The 17,248-nt window shown below is 41.8% G+C and overlaps 1 protein-coding gene across 2 annotated transcripts in view; it reads right to left on the bottom strand.

Annotated features, from left to right (window-relative positions):
- SCAMP5 (secretory carrier membrane protein 5) overlaps positions 1 to 17,248 on the bottom strand; it is a 141,040-nt gene that overhangs the window by 58,443 nt on the left and 65,349 nt on the right. For both annotated transcript variants that reach the window (XM_085643818.1, XM_085643817.1), the window contains 3 exons: positions 11,224 to 11,310; positions 9,096 to 9,224; positions 3,139 to 3,295 (listed from right to left, as the gene is read on the bottom strand). In XM_085643818.1, the coding sequence (XP_085499944.1) occupies positions 3,139 to 3,295; positions 9,096 to 9,224; positions 11,224 to 11,230 (293 nt within the window). In that variant the 5' untranslated portion in view covers positions 11,231 to 11,310. The remainder of the gene's footprint in view (positions 1 to 3,138; positions 3,296 to 9,095; positions 9,225 to 11,223; positions 11,311 to 17,248) is intronic.

Genomic DNA, 17,248 nt, shown 5'->3' with positions numbered 1-17,248 from the left:
CACATTGGTGGCGGTCCCACCAGCATCGTAAATGGGTTTTCCGCCTCACATATTGGGATGACCGGGCGGATGGACGAGACTGACCACCATGGATCGGACGGGCTCAAGGAGCCCATCGGTTCTTCGGAGGAGCAGCAATGCCTGCAATGGTGGCAGTGCCTGCCAGGCACATCCGTAGGTATTACAATGTTCCTTTCCGCCGGCTCATTATTGGCGGTAAACCCGGTTTTGTGGGGGTCAGAGCCCAAAAAATCTACTCGCTATGGCAAGCCAGATTTAATGAGGACTAGCTATTTGAGGGCCAACTAGCCCTATCAGGCGTGCTGACAACGGGTGTTTTGCCTGCTCATAAAGTAAATGAGCAATAAAGATGCCTTTAATTCTTCTTATCTGGTCACATAAGCTCAGCTTTCAGAGACAGAGGTCAAAAGTCAGTTTGTCTTCCTACATTTACTTTTCTTTCTGTGACTGAAGTTAGGGGATTTTGTGAAGTGAACTGTGTGACAATTGTGCTGTGCTAAGCATGTGAAATGAAAGGATGGAAGATTTCAGGCTTTTTTCTAACCCCACCGAAATGGCTAATAAGTGAACTGTTAAAATATATTTCACTAGTTATGAAGACACATTTGTAATTCTGTGGTGAAAAAAAGATTTTTATAGGATCAAAAAAATCAAGACACTTTACTTGGTGATGTGCACATTTTTAATATTTTTGATGAAACCCAATTTTCAAACATTGTTTATGCGCTATATGTTTTCATCAGTAAAACTACGTTTGTGATAATTTTTTGTGTCCATTTTATTGGAAAATGTGATATTTTTAAATGACAGTGCACTACCACATCATGCTTCAGTAATATATTTATGAAAAGTGAGTTTTTAAACATCAACTGGGAAATATTCCTGCTCCTACCCAGATGACAATCCTATTAGTGAACTAAGAGTCAAGCCAGGGATTGATTCATTGTAGCCTATATGTGGGCTTGATTCGCATTATACATGAAGCAAACGTTTAGTCTAGTAAATCGAGTTTTCAGCAGAAATCGCGAATTTGCATATTTGAAGGCGCGGTCTTATGTGATAATAAAGAAAAAGACGGCTAGATAAGACAAATATTTGCCTAAGATCACACAATTTAAGACCATGGGTCAAGTACATTACAGTTCGGTCGAGGAGATTATTCAAGTTTCTAGACCTGCTCGTCTAGTAACATTTTATGATTTTTCGAGCCCTGGTCAGCCTATGAAGTTGGCATTTTATTTCCAGTAGTGTTGGCTTGCGTCACATCTGCATTTTTGTTCCTGTGTGCAGATTGGTCCAGCCACAGTCTTTGTAACACAACTGCAGCAGGCCCGATCATGCACAGGAGATTAAACTTCAACAGAAAGACTGGCATCATCAACCATAAGCTGCTGAATACATGGAATTCTGCGAAAAAGGAGTAGGAAGACTCCATGGCCTCCTCTCAAAAAATAAAGGTGAAGCTATGCTATCCCTTTCTACCGGGTTCAAGAACGTTTCAGGGTCAGCCTTCAGGATAATACAGGACCTCGGCAGACTTACCTGATCCTTCCAGTGTGTGCTGTTATACACACAAAGTAATTCCAAAATACATTTTTGTTACAAGTCGTATGTGCATGTGCGCACATACTCACTCCAAACTCACACAGTTTAGTCTCGAGTCGCTTTGAATCTAGATCCGATTTAACAGGGAACCCTTCCATGAATACGCGATTGCTGGATTCATGGAGATATGAAAACAAAAATCAAAAAGCCTGTGGAGACTGTCGTCAGATGAAAAAAAAGGTAGAAGAGCATGTTTTATATGGCAATGATGGAGGTGTTTCCGTGCCAACAAGAGGCGTTCCTATTACCCAATGTAATGCTGCTTAACTTACCATCCTTCAAACCTAGACTAACTAATGTCTCCAATAAGCATCAACTCACTGAGTCGTCTTGCCAGCTTTTAGTAAGTTTCCAGTGTTCCTTTGAAACGTACTTTATGATATATAAATTAGTTTCTAATTGATTTGTTAAAACAGAATTTGTTTTGCCTGAAGGTTTAGTGTTCTTTAGGAAGTTATTTTCAAAAAGATACATTTTAATAAAACTGCAGATATTTTACCATTTAGGAATATCAGAAGAGATCTGGGATGTAGAATTGAAGCTACTGTACAGTCACCACATTTAGCTTACTGCATCTTAAATTAAGTGCAGCATCAAACAACAACATAGTAAAGGTTTTGAAGCTGTGCTAAAATCTTTCATGGTACTTAGACAAAGTGCATGCACTGAACCCAGAAAGTGGTCCAACATGAAGGACAAGCCCTCAGCTGGCCTCCATGCTTCGTTTGCACATGCACTCACTTAGGGTTACTGCTACGCTGCATTCCATTTCTTCTAATTACATTCCAGAAGAAAACAAACTGCAATCTGGCCTTTTCCCAGCTCCCCCTTCCCGCCTCAGAAAGTGACTGACAATTGCATAACATAAATACGAATCAGGTAAAGATGTAAGATTTCTGTTAATTGGTCAGTAGATCAATTTTCATTAAAAACACAGTGTTAACCCAGTTACTGCTGCAGTTTGACAAATGTCAGGGTCTCTCCCTTTACAGAAGAAACAGCAGCAAACAGGCTCTCCGGAATCCTTGGCTGTTCTTGCGTCTGGACCCCAGAGCGAAACGATTCTCCCTAGCCCCCATCCAGCTGCCCACACCCGATTGGTGATTGACTAGGTGCTACATTATGATTATCAAGTTGAAGACTTTTACCAGCACAGATAAAACCTTGGTGACACTTGTGTAATGCAGCAGCAAATGGGCTAATTCAAATTGGGCTAATTCAAATTGGGCTGTGCAGCTCCAGTAGGCAGAGGACCATGAAGGAGAACATATTTAGCAGTTTAGACGTACTTATTCATAGTGGTTCTAATTCAAGAAATGGGGAAAAAAGCTGAGCAAGACCACAACATGTGCAGGAATCTCAAAATGTTGGCCTAAATATTGAGTCTATGGCCAGAGCATCATCGAATTTCTCAGAGAAGTGGCTTCCTCTTCTGTACTGGAGCTGCGCACTCCTGACTTAACACAGACAGACAAAGCAAAGACAGAAAGTAGAGAGATGGTGATCACTTACTTGAAAGCTTTGTATATAGGTCTAAACCAGCAGACATAGGAGCATGGCGTAAAGAGAAGAAGCCAGAGAAAGGCCAGTCCAAAGTTAACCGCACCGCCTCCGCCAATGAGCCACGCCAGGCAGCCAATCAGATTCACTGCCAGGGTGATGCTGTTCACTGCAAACACATACACACAGACACACAAGAGTGGCACACCCACTGCAAGAAAACCATGCTGTGACCGGTGACAAGCCAAGGCAATGTGCAAAGAAGGAAACTATAGGGACCTTTCCAACCCACTCCCACTCTCAAGTGACTGGTCAACAATAATGTCAGTTAGGGTTTGGCTGAAAATTATGCGTATTGTAACACACAATTCAGATTAAAACACTAATTTGAGCTTTGGTTTATAAGGCTCCAAAGCATACAGCTTATTGGGTGGAAATGGCCTTGCCTACAGGTCTGACAGCATTCTGGTTTAAATTATTTGGTAATGAGATGCACAAAGCTGTGCAGTCCATAAAAGGGAACTTATGTGTTTACTATGTCTTCTATTCCTCCCCTCCCACAACACCCCACCATCTACAAACGCCAGAGCTGAGGGTTACACATTGTTCAAGTATCATGTTCCTAAGAGTGAGGCTGGAGACAAGAGAGAGGACCTAGGATTGTTCTATACCTATGCAAAGTGAAGAGAACAGACATGGGAAAGGGCAGAGTACATAAAGGCAGAAATAAAAGAAAAGGCAAAGCAGTTAACAAGGGATAAGAAATAAACAGGACAAACTAGAAACTGCCACTTTTCCATACTTCCTAGAGCACGGAGTGAAATGGACCTGACCGTCGTCAGCAGAAAAAGTGGTTTTCGTTTTATGGAAGGTATTAAATAAATCAATTGGGTGCAAATTTAGAGCGAGGTAAACCTTTACCATGGCTGCAGTGTGTTCAGCTTTGTGTGGTGGCTTATTTGCATACATTGTCTTTCAACTGAAGGAAGAAAGCAAAAAGAGCATTTGCTTTCTGGTGGAAATATTTGATTTGGTTCATAAAATCGTTGTTAAAGGGACAATTACTTTCTTACGCAAACCCATCTACTGATGGACAAACCTAAACAAGACATAGAACTTTTAAAGAGCAGTAGATGTCAGATATTGCTTCCACAGAAGAAGCTAATGATTAGCCGTTCAACTAGCCAGAAGGATTACTCATCTGTGAGCTGTGTGGCATCCAAGCCAGTGTGCCCCACAATTTCGAGCTGGTCTGCTCTTATGACACAATTGAGCTGCACTCTTCGCCAGCCTTACAAAGGAAAGAAGTGGCGTTGGCCATGGGGAAAAAAAAAATAATAGTGGGAAGAATGGTCGAACCTTGAGAGAAAAGAGCCACGCGTTTGGTGTGGCCTGGAAGAACCGAAAGAGGAAATTCCCAGGTTAATACTCATCATTCACATGGCTCTGGGTTTTAAAGGTTCCATGATGGTGATGCTTACACTTGTCAATATTTTTGTATGTTTTAGCATTTCAGAGTCAGATTCTGTAAACTAGCAGGTTCCCCAATAAGAGCAAATAACAAACTACAATGGAAGCAAAGACCAGGAACATTTGAAAATCTACTTTCTACAAGCTTAACATCCAAAAGGAAGAGCACAGCTTACTCTTAGTGGCCTCCTTAGATGCCCTAATGGATGAAGACTGGGGAATTAAGGGCGCCTTTTTCGAATCGAGGATTGCAGACCAGCATTCTCTGACCAGGGACTGACACAGAATAGAGTGGGACACCGTATCAAAGACTGCTCTGAGATCCAGGAGATTGAGCGCAGCAGTCCCCGGGCTGCAGTGCCGCCACTATCTAGCCGTCTCCTGAGATGCTCCACCACTCAGAGAAGAGCAGTTTCCATGCTACAAGCGGGCGCCTGACCGGGAAGGGTTCAAAAAATTATAGTAAGTAGAGAGCGAACCATGATCATGCTGTTCCCGAATCTTAGCATAAATTGGGCCGACAGTTTGCCCATGCATTGGCATAAAGAGAGGGCTTTTTAAGAACACGGGCCACCATAGGGTAGGGTGACTAGATTTTGTGAAGTAAAAAGCGGGCCAGGCCAGACAAATGTAGTACTAAAGCATTTATTCTTACTTCTATATCTGGCCTGTCCCGTTTTTGTGTGTGTATAGATATATATATATATATATATATATATTTTTTTTTTCATAACATGAGGTGAAGCAGGATCTCCCCCTGCGCACCCTTGTTCTCCTACTAAGCTGGCCTCTCTCCTCTGCTGGGAGCATTCAGTGGATCTTTTTGCATACTGCCTCACAAAAACAGATGCATTTCTTTGATTATTTGAGACTGCTGAGGCCCCTGTAAAAGGAGATCATATCTCTCTATTCTGCTTTGCAGAATGTCCTGACGTTTGTCACAAAAAACAGGACACGTATCAAATAAGAAAAGTGTCGGGACATCACTCTCAAAACTGGGACTGTCCGGGACGTCTGGTGCCCCTACCATAGTGCATTACCAAATCGTGGGAACCCTGCCTTCCTTTAAAGAAGAATTTAGAGTGTGGAGCAAGTGGGATTAAATAACAAGCTTAATCTTCCTCATGACCTCAGGAGGAAGGGGATCACAAGGAGATCCAAATTATATAGAATCCAGTAAAGACTCAAGCAGAGTGGCATCTAGCAAAAAACTCAGTCATGGCATAGGTCTGGCGATACTTGGAGACACACTCTGCCCCCAAGTCACCAGGAATAGGCAAGGAAAAATCTTGTGGTAAATCAGCTTAGCAATATCCTCGCAGTTTTGCTGTGAAAGATATATGGCTGGGGATACTAGAACCAGGTCAAAGAGTGATCTAACAATCCCAAAAAGTTCCTTGGATGACTTGTGAGCATTTGACATTTCATGAAAGTAATATTATGCCCAAGCAACAGGACAGGCTTTAGAATTTTCCTTAACAGGTCTCTCAAGTTTTGACTTAGCCTCATCTCCATAAATCCTATGCCATGCTCACTGTAGTTGCTTACATTTTTTCTTAAGTATCAACAAGGAACTTGAACTTGCACAGCAACAGTCAAATTGAACTTGCACAGCTTAGCCTCTCGAAAGGCTTCCACTTGCTGTGAGGATGCAGATGGGCCTGGAAACTCGAGGTGCATCGGGACCAGCGATGGAATCGCCTTCTCGGTACAACAGAAGCAAGACTGAGAGGCATGGTGACCCCCCTCGTGCTTTCTCCAAAGAGTGGCATGGAAAGGCAGTCATGCAGGGGCAGGGACTTGGTTTCTTTTTTGAAATACCCGAAGGCTTCGACAGGGAGGAAGAGCTGCCCCGTAAACAACTTTGTGAGCAGCAGCGGGTCCGTGCTTCTGACTTCAAGTTGGAGTGGGGCCTGCGAGGTCCCTTCCACTGCTCTGCCATGCAGAGCTATGCCTTACAATCTCTGATGCTTTCAGGTTCATCTGGGTGCAGTCGTTGCTGGCCTTCGAGTCATGCGACAAGCTCAAGCACCAAAGGTTCACCTTGTGGGGATTGTTTATAAACATCTGCTTTTGACAGTCACAGAAGACTTAAACCCTGTGCTAGAGTGACATTCCTTGCACGAGGAAAAAGGAAAAGAAATTTCTTCACAAGTGCAGAAAACCTCCCCCAAAAAAACCTGATGCAATCGCGCATGCGTGGCGCTTAAATGAGGTATTGTTAGTCCAAGCAGAGCAAAATGCATTGACTCAAAGCTGTACGACTCCACTTGCAAGTGCGCAGGAGCACTGCTTTGAATTTTCCAGAACCAGTTTGGTGGTTGGGATAGTCACAAGGTCAGAAATCTGGGGTTAGAAGTATCCATAAAAAATAAATGTACTCTGACTTCATAACACAAATAAGTAGGCACCCCAGCAAGTCTCTGCAAACAACTTGCCATCAAGGAGATTTGTATTTGCTCTGCTATTAAGTCAACTCTTTGGCCCTCCCGTAGAATCAGCAGGAATTCTTCTACTTCTGCAAATTTTGACAGCAAGACATTAATTTTGGCTGCTTTGTCACCCTGGTTGTCCCTTGTTTTGTATTTTAATCACGTGCAAACACCAGAAGAATGGCAGAAGATAAATTTTCATAATGAAGGCTCATTTCTTCTATTTACAATGTAGCAACTCTGAAATGGAGGGTTGCTAATGTGGCCTTGAGCTAATCGAATTGGTGCATAATTGAAGTCTCCATACTAAACAGAAACCAAATCCTCAAACATTAGAGAAGAAAAATTCTTGTGGGATGGATACGTTCTTACTCAACCTCAGAATCTCATATCCGAGTGAAGTAAGGGTTAAGGCCAAAGCTTTATTATTCAGTTTGGAGGATTTGGTCTGAGGAGCCAGTTATTTGGTCTGAGGAACCTGGATACTTAACAAATACCCAGGATTTATGAAGAAGGAACAAGTCTCTGCAAAAGTGAGCAGACCTGGACAGTTCAGAAAAGGTAATCACATACTCGAAGGCTTGTAGATTGCTGCTTTTCCTCAAAGAGGGAGTGACAAGTGTATGTAGCTGGAGGATGCCCCTCTTCAACGGCAGGTAAAAAGTTCACAAATAGTGGTGGCAACTTTCTAACTAGCACTGACCTGTAGTCTGACCCTTATTCATCTAAAAATGACAGCTTCTATGCCACAAGGAAATCCATGGTCTACTTTGGATCCAGCGCTTCTTGAACTACAACAAGAAACCACAGACAACACAAGAACATACTGGCTACAGGCTACCCAGAGACGAGAAGCAAGACTTGTGAGGGTCAGCCATCAATAACTTCTTGCACCTCTGTAGTATATGAAGCTGGTTATTAATGGTATATGTGGCAGAATATTTACTCAATCCAGTGTAATAAAAAAAAGAAAAATATATAAAAATATAAAATCCTATCTGCTTCTAAAAGGGGAGCTAGCAAATGAAACATCATGATTCATCTCAAAGTGAGATGCACAAGAGAAACCATATCACTTCATGGATGAAGCTAATTTGCATAAGGATGCCCACACATGGGATTCCTAATTGTTTGTGTGATTGCATTTACTTTGAGAAGATTGTCTGATGCTTCTGACCTGTGGAGGTAATTTCCAACCAGCTGGGAATACGGTTAAAATGAGTATGAGACAACATACTACCTCTTTTGCAAAGTTTATTAAATTCACTTTATGATTAGCCACAACCTTAAGTTATCATATTAAGATAGCAAAGTTGAATAATGCACCAAGAGCACACATTATAGGGTATATATTCTAGCAAAGCCGACTAAGTCCTTAATTCGTCCAGGCTGGTAAATGAGGACCAGTAATTTGGTTAAGCACAGAATGTTATTAGCATCTAACAAAGAAGAATCATTAGGTAAAGTGCGCTGTAAGTGCAAAAATTATTATTACGTTGATTCTTACAAATACAATGGTATTGTTGTTGGGTTTCAACGTGTGCACTGGGTAGCACAATGTAATTTGTTTTCAGCCAATCAATTTGAAATATCTACTGTGATGTATATCAAGCACTAATATTTTTATAAATCAGTTAACTGACAATGCCATTTGTCTTTTAGAGATGCAAGTGATTAGTATACTTAGAAAGTCTGCAGCCAGCAGGATAAAAAGGAGACAAGTACAAACAAAAAGGGATAGAGGGAAGCTACATTTTACAGTTCTAAATAGGTCTAGTGGAGAGTGGAGAGGGAGGCATCTTTCAGAGGAGGGCATCCAATGTGCATGAGAAGTGCTGAAGGAGCAGGGTGTTCTAGGTAGGACACCTTCGAAGAGGTAGACATTTAGGGTAGAGCATGACTGGAGGGCCTAGACACTGCACCTCAAATGGGTAGATATGAGAAGAGAATAAATATCAGGGTGTTATAGGCACTGCCCTTTCCTAAGGGTAGATGTATGAAAAGTAGATGGGCCAATTGGTTCTACACATTGTACCTCCCATGGGGCTGGAAAAATAAGACACTTACATGCCCAGAGGTAGTAAAGTCGTTTCACCAAGGTGCGATGTTGCTCAGGGATCTCGCCCTCAAAATCCTGGTAGAAACATGGCTTCAGGGGAATGAAGCGTGGCAGTGGCGGGAAGTTATTCATCTTTTCTGTACAAGGAATCAAAACATTTATTTAAAATTGAGAGTGCTAATAACACATCACCATTTCTAGCAATAAAGAGCTACATATGGCATTGTTTGAACTCCAAGGCAAGCCTGAAATACAGTCAATTCAAGAGGGAACCAACTTCTAACCAACTATGTATAGCGCTTGACTGTTTCTTCCACACAAACATCTGCAATTGGTGATAAATTTGGTTTCACTGTCAATTCTAGGTTTAAAAGCAAAAAGAAAAAGGTAGTTGTATTTCCCAAGAACCCTCAGGAAACAATGATCTTGGAGCTGATGTTAATAGTTTGCATGAAAAAGGTAATCCTGACTAATATGTTACAGCTCACTTAGGCCCCAATTATAAGAGGGCTGGCGTGTCGGACCCCTGTGCAAACACTGTTTGAGCAGGCATCAGAATTCTGAGCTGCGCAGAGTTTACCACACCTGGTTATTTATGAGTACAATGAAGTCAGCAACCTTTGTTTAATTTTGGTAGGCCTAACCTACCGGGATCTAACAGAGGAAAAGCATAAGTGTTTACTCTGAAAAGCATACTTCGATGCAGTCACCACCAAAATCTGCATTACTATTCCAACCTGCAAAAAGAATATATATTTTTTCAACCAAAAGCGGCACTTCTCACAGTCCTCCCATGCAGCGGCACAGAGGGAATCAGAGATCCTTCAGGATGCTCGATTATTCATCTTTTATTTTCTTTTTGTATCTTTTAAACGAACGTTTCGAATGCATGTGGCATGCAACAATTGCTTCAAACGACCGACGCGTTTCGGCAACCGCCTTGCACAAGTGCTGTCTTTAATAAAATAGAAATTCCTTATGGATTCAATTTTTCTCTGGCGGTTGAGAAAAGTGTCTTGCATTTAAATGAGGCATTTGTGGTATGTTGCACCACCAGCGATCTGGATGCAAGCCAGTATATCCAAAAATTCAGAGGGAAGATTAGATAGATAGATCTACATAGTGTATATATATATATATATATATATATATATATATATATATATATATATATATATATACACACACACACATATACATATATACATATACATATACATACACACACACATACACACCAGTATAGGTGCGAATTAGGATACCCAATAAAGTTCGAACTCCAAAGACTCTTATTTTATCGGATATAATAAATAGCATCTGCCCCTCCACAACACCTGTAATCAGGGCCTTTGAGTCTTACGAGTGGAATCCTAATTTGTCGCTGGTTAAGATATGGGTTTCTGATGAACATTATTGAAGTTTTCAATTTTACCTTAAGCTAAAGAGATTACACTGGCATTATAAAGATCTTCACTTTTCAAGGCCTCTCTGAATCCAAACACTACAAATGATTCTACATGTACTGGATAGTGTTCTAGTACAGAGAAATGGGGCAGAGAAGACTGGAACAGTGGATAGGATACAATGAATGTACTTCTGTGAATTGGCAGCCTTCAACTGCAGTTCCATAACATGCATGTATATATTTGAAGTGTCTTTATTTACAATGTATGTGATCTCAATGTTGGTCTTTGGGTAAAGTACTCAAAAAGTGGGTGGAACCTTATTTTGTATACAAGAAGTGGCATGAGCAGAACACCATCAAGCACTGTGAAGCATCCATGGACTTGCAGCATTAAGAGTCTTTATACAGGATCATGTGCTCTACACATTAAGGACGTAACATGTGGATGAGACAGTTCTCGTTTGTAAACCAACACTGGAAGGAATTGAACAAACTGAGAAAGAACTGGTCAGAAGCTTAAAAATAGAGGAAAATTAGTCTATGCAACTTACAACACAGCTAGGAAACTGTTGAGCCCAAACAGAGGCAGTGCAAGACAACAAATGCTCCACTCCCTTATCTGCTTTTCTCACCCTGCCTAGCAAACTTATTAGCTCCCAATCTCACATAGGTTCTAGCTAAGAAGACAGGCCAAAGTGTGCTTAGCTTCCATTGTGCTCATATGTGCTTACCTCCCATGGTTGCTTAGAGACTGGAAATAGATGCACACAATATTCCGATATGCCTCACAGTTCTGCAAGCTCAGGAAGAAGTCAAAGCTGTGGAAAAGACACAAGAAAAAATTAGACTGCATCCAACTTATTAGGAGATCATTTCCTTCCAAAGCGAGTGCATACAAAGGGTCATAAGTCTACCTACTAACAGGTGAACTATTATGCCACTTGCTAATGCCATCTGAAGGCTTCCAGACTTCTATGCAGTGTGGGTTCCCTTTTTAGCTGGTGCTTTATGTGGGACTGATTCATCAGCAAAAGTGTTCTGGGATTTTAGTCACCTGCCAAGTGCATGTTGTTGGCAACTGACAAAAAAATCCTGCAGGTGGTCCACCACACCACTATCTACTAATCTTCAACCTTACCTTCATGCACCGCCTGTATGACAGACAAATAGCTAAGAGCAGTTGGAGAGACAGCCAGTAGCATGGGGGCTGACCTAAAATGTGGTTGATAATTTCTTAAGTCAATGGTTAAAGCAGTACAGCCTTTTAAGTATGTTGTTAACAATAGGTCTTTACAAAAGATAGCTAAGTTGTCTATGGGTGAGGCATGATTTTTTTTTTTTTAAACTTCAGTCAGGACCTACTGCCTCTGGAGCAGAGCAGCTACTAAAATAATTTGGATATTCCTATGAAGAATAAATATTTCCCTCACTAATCCTGGGTGCATGCTCCCATTCCTAGGCTTCCTCTGTTAAGTCCAGGAGGACACGCTCATTAAGTGGGCTAGCCCAGTGGATTTTTGCAGCACCTATTTGTAGTTGAACAAGGAAAAACGGTCCTTATCCCACATCCAACTGCAGGGAAAAACACATGTGCTGAGGGTATTCACTAGTGCCTAGCACAGAAACCAAGTTAGTTGCTGACTAGAATAATTAGTCAACAACTAGCAACGTGTGGAATTTTCATATCAACGGCTAAGGATACTGGTGTAAAGTGGTACCTGGAATAGCACCTCATAGACCACTCTTACTAGATAAGCTAATTAAGACCTGTTTCTGTTGCCATCAGCTGCAACATAACACACCAGGCTGACAGACACATGCAGCATTACACTGCTGCAGTTCATCGAATACAGCTCTTACTGTCAATGCTGGTGTGTGCTCAGGGATGCAAGGATGATCTACTGTGAATGTTCTCACTGGTTTTCAGCAGTTACCAGGCCCCCGCTTCACACATCGCACTCGGAAGGTGCTACAGAAAGATTCTATTCTTAGGAGAATACCTAATCGGCAGTAGATGCTTTGCAGGATCCAGGCTACAGAGCTTAAAGTCTGGCTGAAACAAAATACAAATCACAGCTATTATTACTCCCATTCTTCATAAACTGGGGACTCTAAGCTATAAAAGGAAAAGCTACAGACCCAGGCTATCATTTTGAACACAAAAAAGAATATATATATTATATATATATATATATACATACATACACACATATATACACATACACACACACACACACACACGCAACAAAATATTATTTCTAGCAGTAAACACACTTGCATATTTATTGTCACAGCACATAATCCAGACGCCAAGTTATTACTATAGTTCACCCTAAATTACTGTACGAATAAATGCTTACTGCTGCAAAGAATGTATAATACAATCGAGCCCCACACTTATGACAACTACTTTGCAATATTTTGTCGCACTCCACTCATTTAACCCCTTGTGATCTGGGTTTGGTCGCATACCTTTTGTTTAAAGCTCAGGCACATGAGACTGCAAGGCATGAACACATTCAGAGGCACTGGGAGAAATAGACAATGCCTACTCAAGGCATCAAGGAAGGTTCAAATGTGATAAATGATCAAAAATGTGCAGGATTGGCTGAGTTCGATGATAACAGAAAAAACCTGTTGCTTCACCGGCCCCTCTTCTGCTCCCTAGGTGCTTCATTCACTGTGTCTGCACGGTCACCCCTCCCGTGTTTTTTTTAAATTTTTTACAGACATTTCGGTAAGGAAGCAGGTTTTCTGCTTTACCTTACATATGGGGATGGCAGTTGTTTATTCTCGACTGCAACTTTCCATCCTCATGTTTTGTTCCAGGGAAGAGGGGGGTGTAATAACTAGTGTAACTAGTTCCAACTTGCCCAAGTGCAGGAGTGGTGCGCACTCTCTCTTCCCCGCCCCGCAATCATGCCCAATGGCAGGTAGTATGTTTATAAAAGTGAACAACAGTCCTGCTCAGCGCTGGCTCAAAAAACATGCTACAGGCTTGAGAATGCCGGGAAGCTTACAGCTAATCCATCGCTAGGTTACAAATTCAGAGTAGAAAGGTGGAACAACTGTGGCCAGTCCTCCTCCATCGCCCTTAGCATACTGCACTGCAGAGAGTCACTAAAACTCCATAAAGAGAGTCTACAGAAGGAGGATAAATTCTTTACCTTCCACTGAAATTAAGACACTTGATTACGCACGCATCACCTCCATATCACCTACACATCTACAAAACGTTCATGGAGCTTTACTCAGTGACATTAAACTTGGCTTGACAGAAAATAAGACACGGTTGCATCACGTCTAGTATTATTCTTCATCTATTGCAATCGCATTCAATTCTCAGGCTCAACAAAGTTTCACTCAGGACCTGCTGACAAAAAAAGAGAAGATCTCAACCAACACCTCAATCATGCTAGACTGGTCTAACCACTTCCTTTTCTTTCCACTCCTCGAACATTGTAACCACTGGCCAGCCCAAGGCAATCAACCAATGGGTGAGACACCTGAAGAACAGCAATACTCGCACCCCCGCTCCGGATGTAGATCACCTTTTGCAAATCACCCAACCCACACCTAGAAGTAGACAAAGCAAAAAACAACTATTTGGGACTGTAAATAAAACTACTTTTCTGAAACAAGAGTTACCACTGTCTTCAAGGAAATAGAAGGCGTTCTATTTAAATATAGGGGCACATGCATCAAGCTATTTATTGGTCGCAAACGGGCCGATTCGGAGAATCGGCCCCTTTGCGACCAGTAAATAGCCTTTTGGAATGTATCAACCCCAAAGGCATTCGCAAAATAGGGAATCGCAAATTTTGCGATTCAAGAAATGCAATGCAAGAAGCATTCTCAGAATGCGACTTTGCATTAAGGAGTCGTAAATTACCATCAACTTCAAGTTAATGGTAATTTGCAATTCCTAAGAAAAATGCACAAAATTGCATTTTTCTAAGTGCCATGTGGCGCATACACATCCCCTTTTGGCATGTGTGCGCGCCACGTGTGCACAAATACCATTTTTGTGGGTGCATCAGGGTGGCCATTTGGCCCCCTTGAATTGCATTCGCAATTTGCAATTACCAATTTGGTAATCGCAAATTGCGAATGCTTTCCAATTCATTCCTATGTGCTTCTAGGCCTCTAGGCCCATAGGAATGAATGGTAAAGCATTCCCTAATAGAGAATTGCAAATTGTGATTCGCTAATAGGGAAGGTGTAGGAATCGCTATTTTTCTGCGAAACCTACATGCATAAGGAATTGCGATTCCTTAATAATCGCTATTCCGGAATCGCAATTCCTTTGCTTGATGCATGTGCCCCATAGAGTACAAAATGTAGCCCTTCAACAAAACAGAGCGCAGGCAAACAAACTAAAACACACATACCTCCCAGTAGACCTTGGTCTGTGCCAACTGTAAGGTACACACACATCCTACAAATCATAAATGCCTCCCTTAAACATGTGTACCCACCAAACTTAGCAAGCCGTAATACTCTTCCTACTCAAGAAGCAATCAACTGACCCATCGGAGTATTCAAGCTACAGACCCATCTCGAGCCTGCCCTTCATTAGCCACATGGTAGCAAACAAGGTGACAAGGCAGCTTCAAGATTATATCGAATCCAATAACCTATTACACAGCAGGCAATCAGATTTCAGACCCGGAAGGGGCAGAGAAATTGTAATCTCAGACATTAAGGAAGTTCCCCTGTCCTTCCTGAAAGCAGGACAGCCCTAGATTCTCATCCTACTCCATCTCTCAGTGGTCAACAACACAGTAAACGCATTCCTTGAAGGCCAATCCCAACAAATCAAAATCGGTTACTCCTCCTGGACCATAAAACACTAACTACATTAGCGGTCTCCCATGGTCCCCCTTGCTCAATTTACTGTTTAACAGTTACAAGAGACCTCTAGCACAGGTCTAGCCCTATACCAATTTTAATTCCAGATTTAAGTACATCATTCAAACCCACCACCCAATATGTGACCTATCAAAACAAAGTATGAATATGACAACATGCCTGCAACATATAAACCACTGGTGAAAGACAGCTGCCTCCATCTCAATGGTGCAAAACTGAAACTCTGATAAAGAGCATAACAAGCAGCCTTCCATTTCACTTGCTAAAGGAAACCGCAGCAGTTTTAAAAAGTACTAACCAACACCCCACTATGACTAGAAAAAATGTCCCCTCTTCTCCAATGCAGACACTGAATTGAACTAGCCATGCTAGTGATCTTAATTCACCTCAACTATTGCAACCATAGTCTACAAGGAAGCTCATTAAAAGAACCTACAATGCTTTAGAGGTTACAAAATCAAGTAGCCAAAAGCTGCCTTAGTCCAAAGAAATCAGAGCACATCAATACAGCCCTAAAGCATTTCCACTGGGTACTAGTGGCACAGAGGGGGAAATTCGAACTCCTAAACATGGTCTTTAAATCTCAATCGGAATGGACCACAAATACCTTCTAAACCCAACTACACTGTACCCACCTTGTCGATCCGTAAGATCAAACAAGGCAAAACTGATCACTCAAACACTGCTTCATTCAAAAATGCCAGAGGACAAACTCAGCATGTACCTGTTGATTTCACTAATCCCAAGCCTAAATTGTCAACTAGCTCGGATGTCCTTTAAGGGAAACCTGATAATTACCTTGCTTCGTAAAAGCCTAAAATGCCAATAGCTTAAAGTTGCGTAAATGCGAGACCTATTGCATAACAAATGCTTGTTCTACCCAGGCTTTCTAGTCTCATACACACGTCCAATATAGTACAGGACCGGGTACAGCTCCTAAAACAGGTTATGTGATAATAGGCAACTTTGACAAAGATTATAGGTTTCTAAGGTGCTACCAGAGAGATTATAGGTGCTTGACCAGCCTGCATAAGGATAATAATGTCTTTCTAATCAATGGCAAAAAATGATAGCTACTGACCACACAGGGTGTACATGTGTAAAAACGACAAAATAGTAAAATATTAATGTTTCAAAATGTGCCTCATTTCACACCTAATGTGCTTTTTCTTACCACATAATTAAGTCAACCCTGCCACATAGATTGGTCCTACCCTTTTGAACCGGTTGCATTATTCCAGTTTTCCTACTCATTACTCTCCTTAAACCCCATATTTATGCACATTATTCTTCTGCTTTTGCAACCTCCAGTTTTATGGATTGTAACTGTCGCTTTGGGGCTTCCTCTCATTTTCGAAAGTCTTGCGTGTTATGGACGTCATTTCGGAGCCTAATTCTGGATCTCCATTGCATTGACCCCAGGACACATCTCAAGCCCTGTCAGAGGACATGATGTCACTTCTACCTTGATAAGGTCGCCTGGACCTTCGTCTCTGGTCTCCTTGTTTCCCTCACTGGGGTTTATATTGTAGATTATGAACACCTCATAACCCTTTCATTGCAGACCTATCGAGCTATAAAGTGCCTAGAAATAATGCGGTCACGTAGTGCATGCTTCACAGGCAAACATACCTACACGCATCACATTCAGCAGGTTAATCACGCCCTAAAGATACACACACAGATAAAGAAGCAGCACACACATACTGGGTACACACAAAACAAGCAACACACACACGCACACACACACGCAACAGCACTGACACACAAACCCACACAAGGTACACCCAGAATAGCAGCACAAACACACCAACTCACACTAAGTGCACACAGAACAGCAGCACAAACACACACACACACACACACACACACACACTAGGTGCA

This window comes from Triturus cristatus, chromosome 3_1 (assembly GCF_964204655.1).
Source record: "Triturus cristatus chromosome 3_1, aTriCri1.1, whole genome shotgun sequence".
Lineage (NCBI taxonomy): Eukaryota > Metazoa > Chordata > Amphibia > Caudata > Salamandridae > Triturus > Triturus cristatus.
The sequence above is the reverse complement of the archived record's forward strand: the minus strand, read 5'-3'. Positions and strand labels throughout refer to the sequence as shown.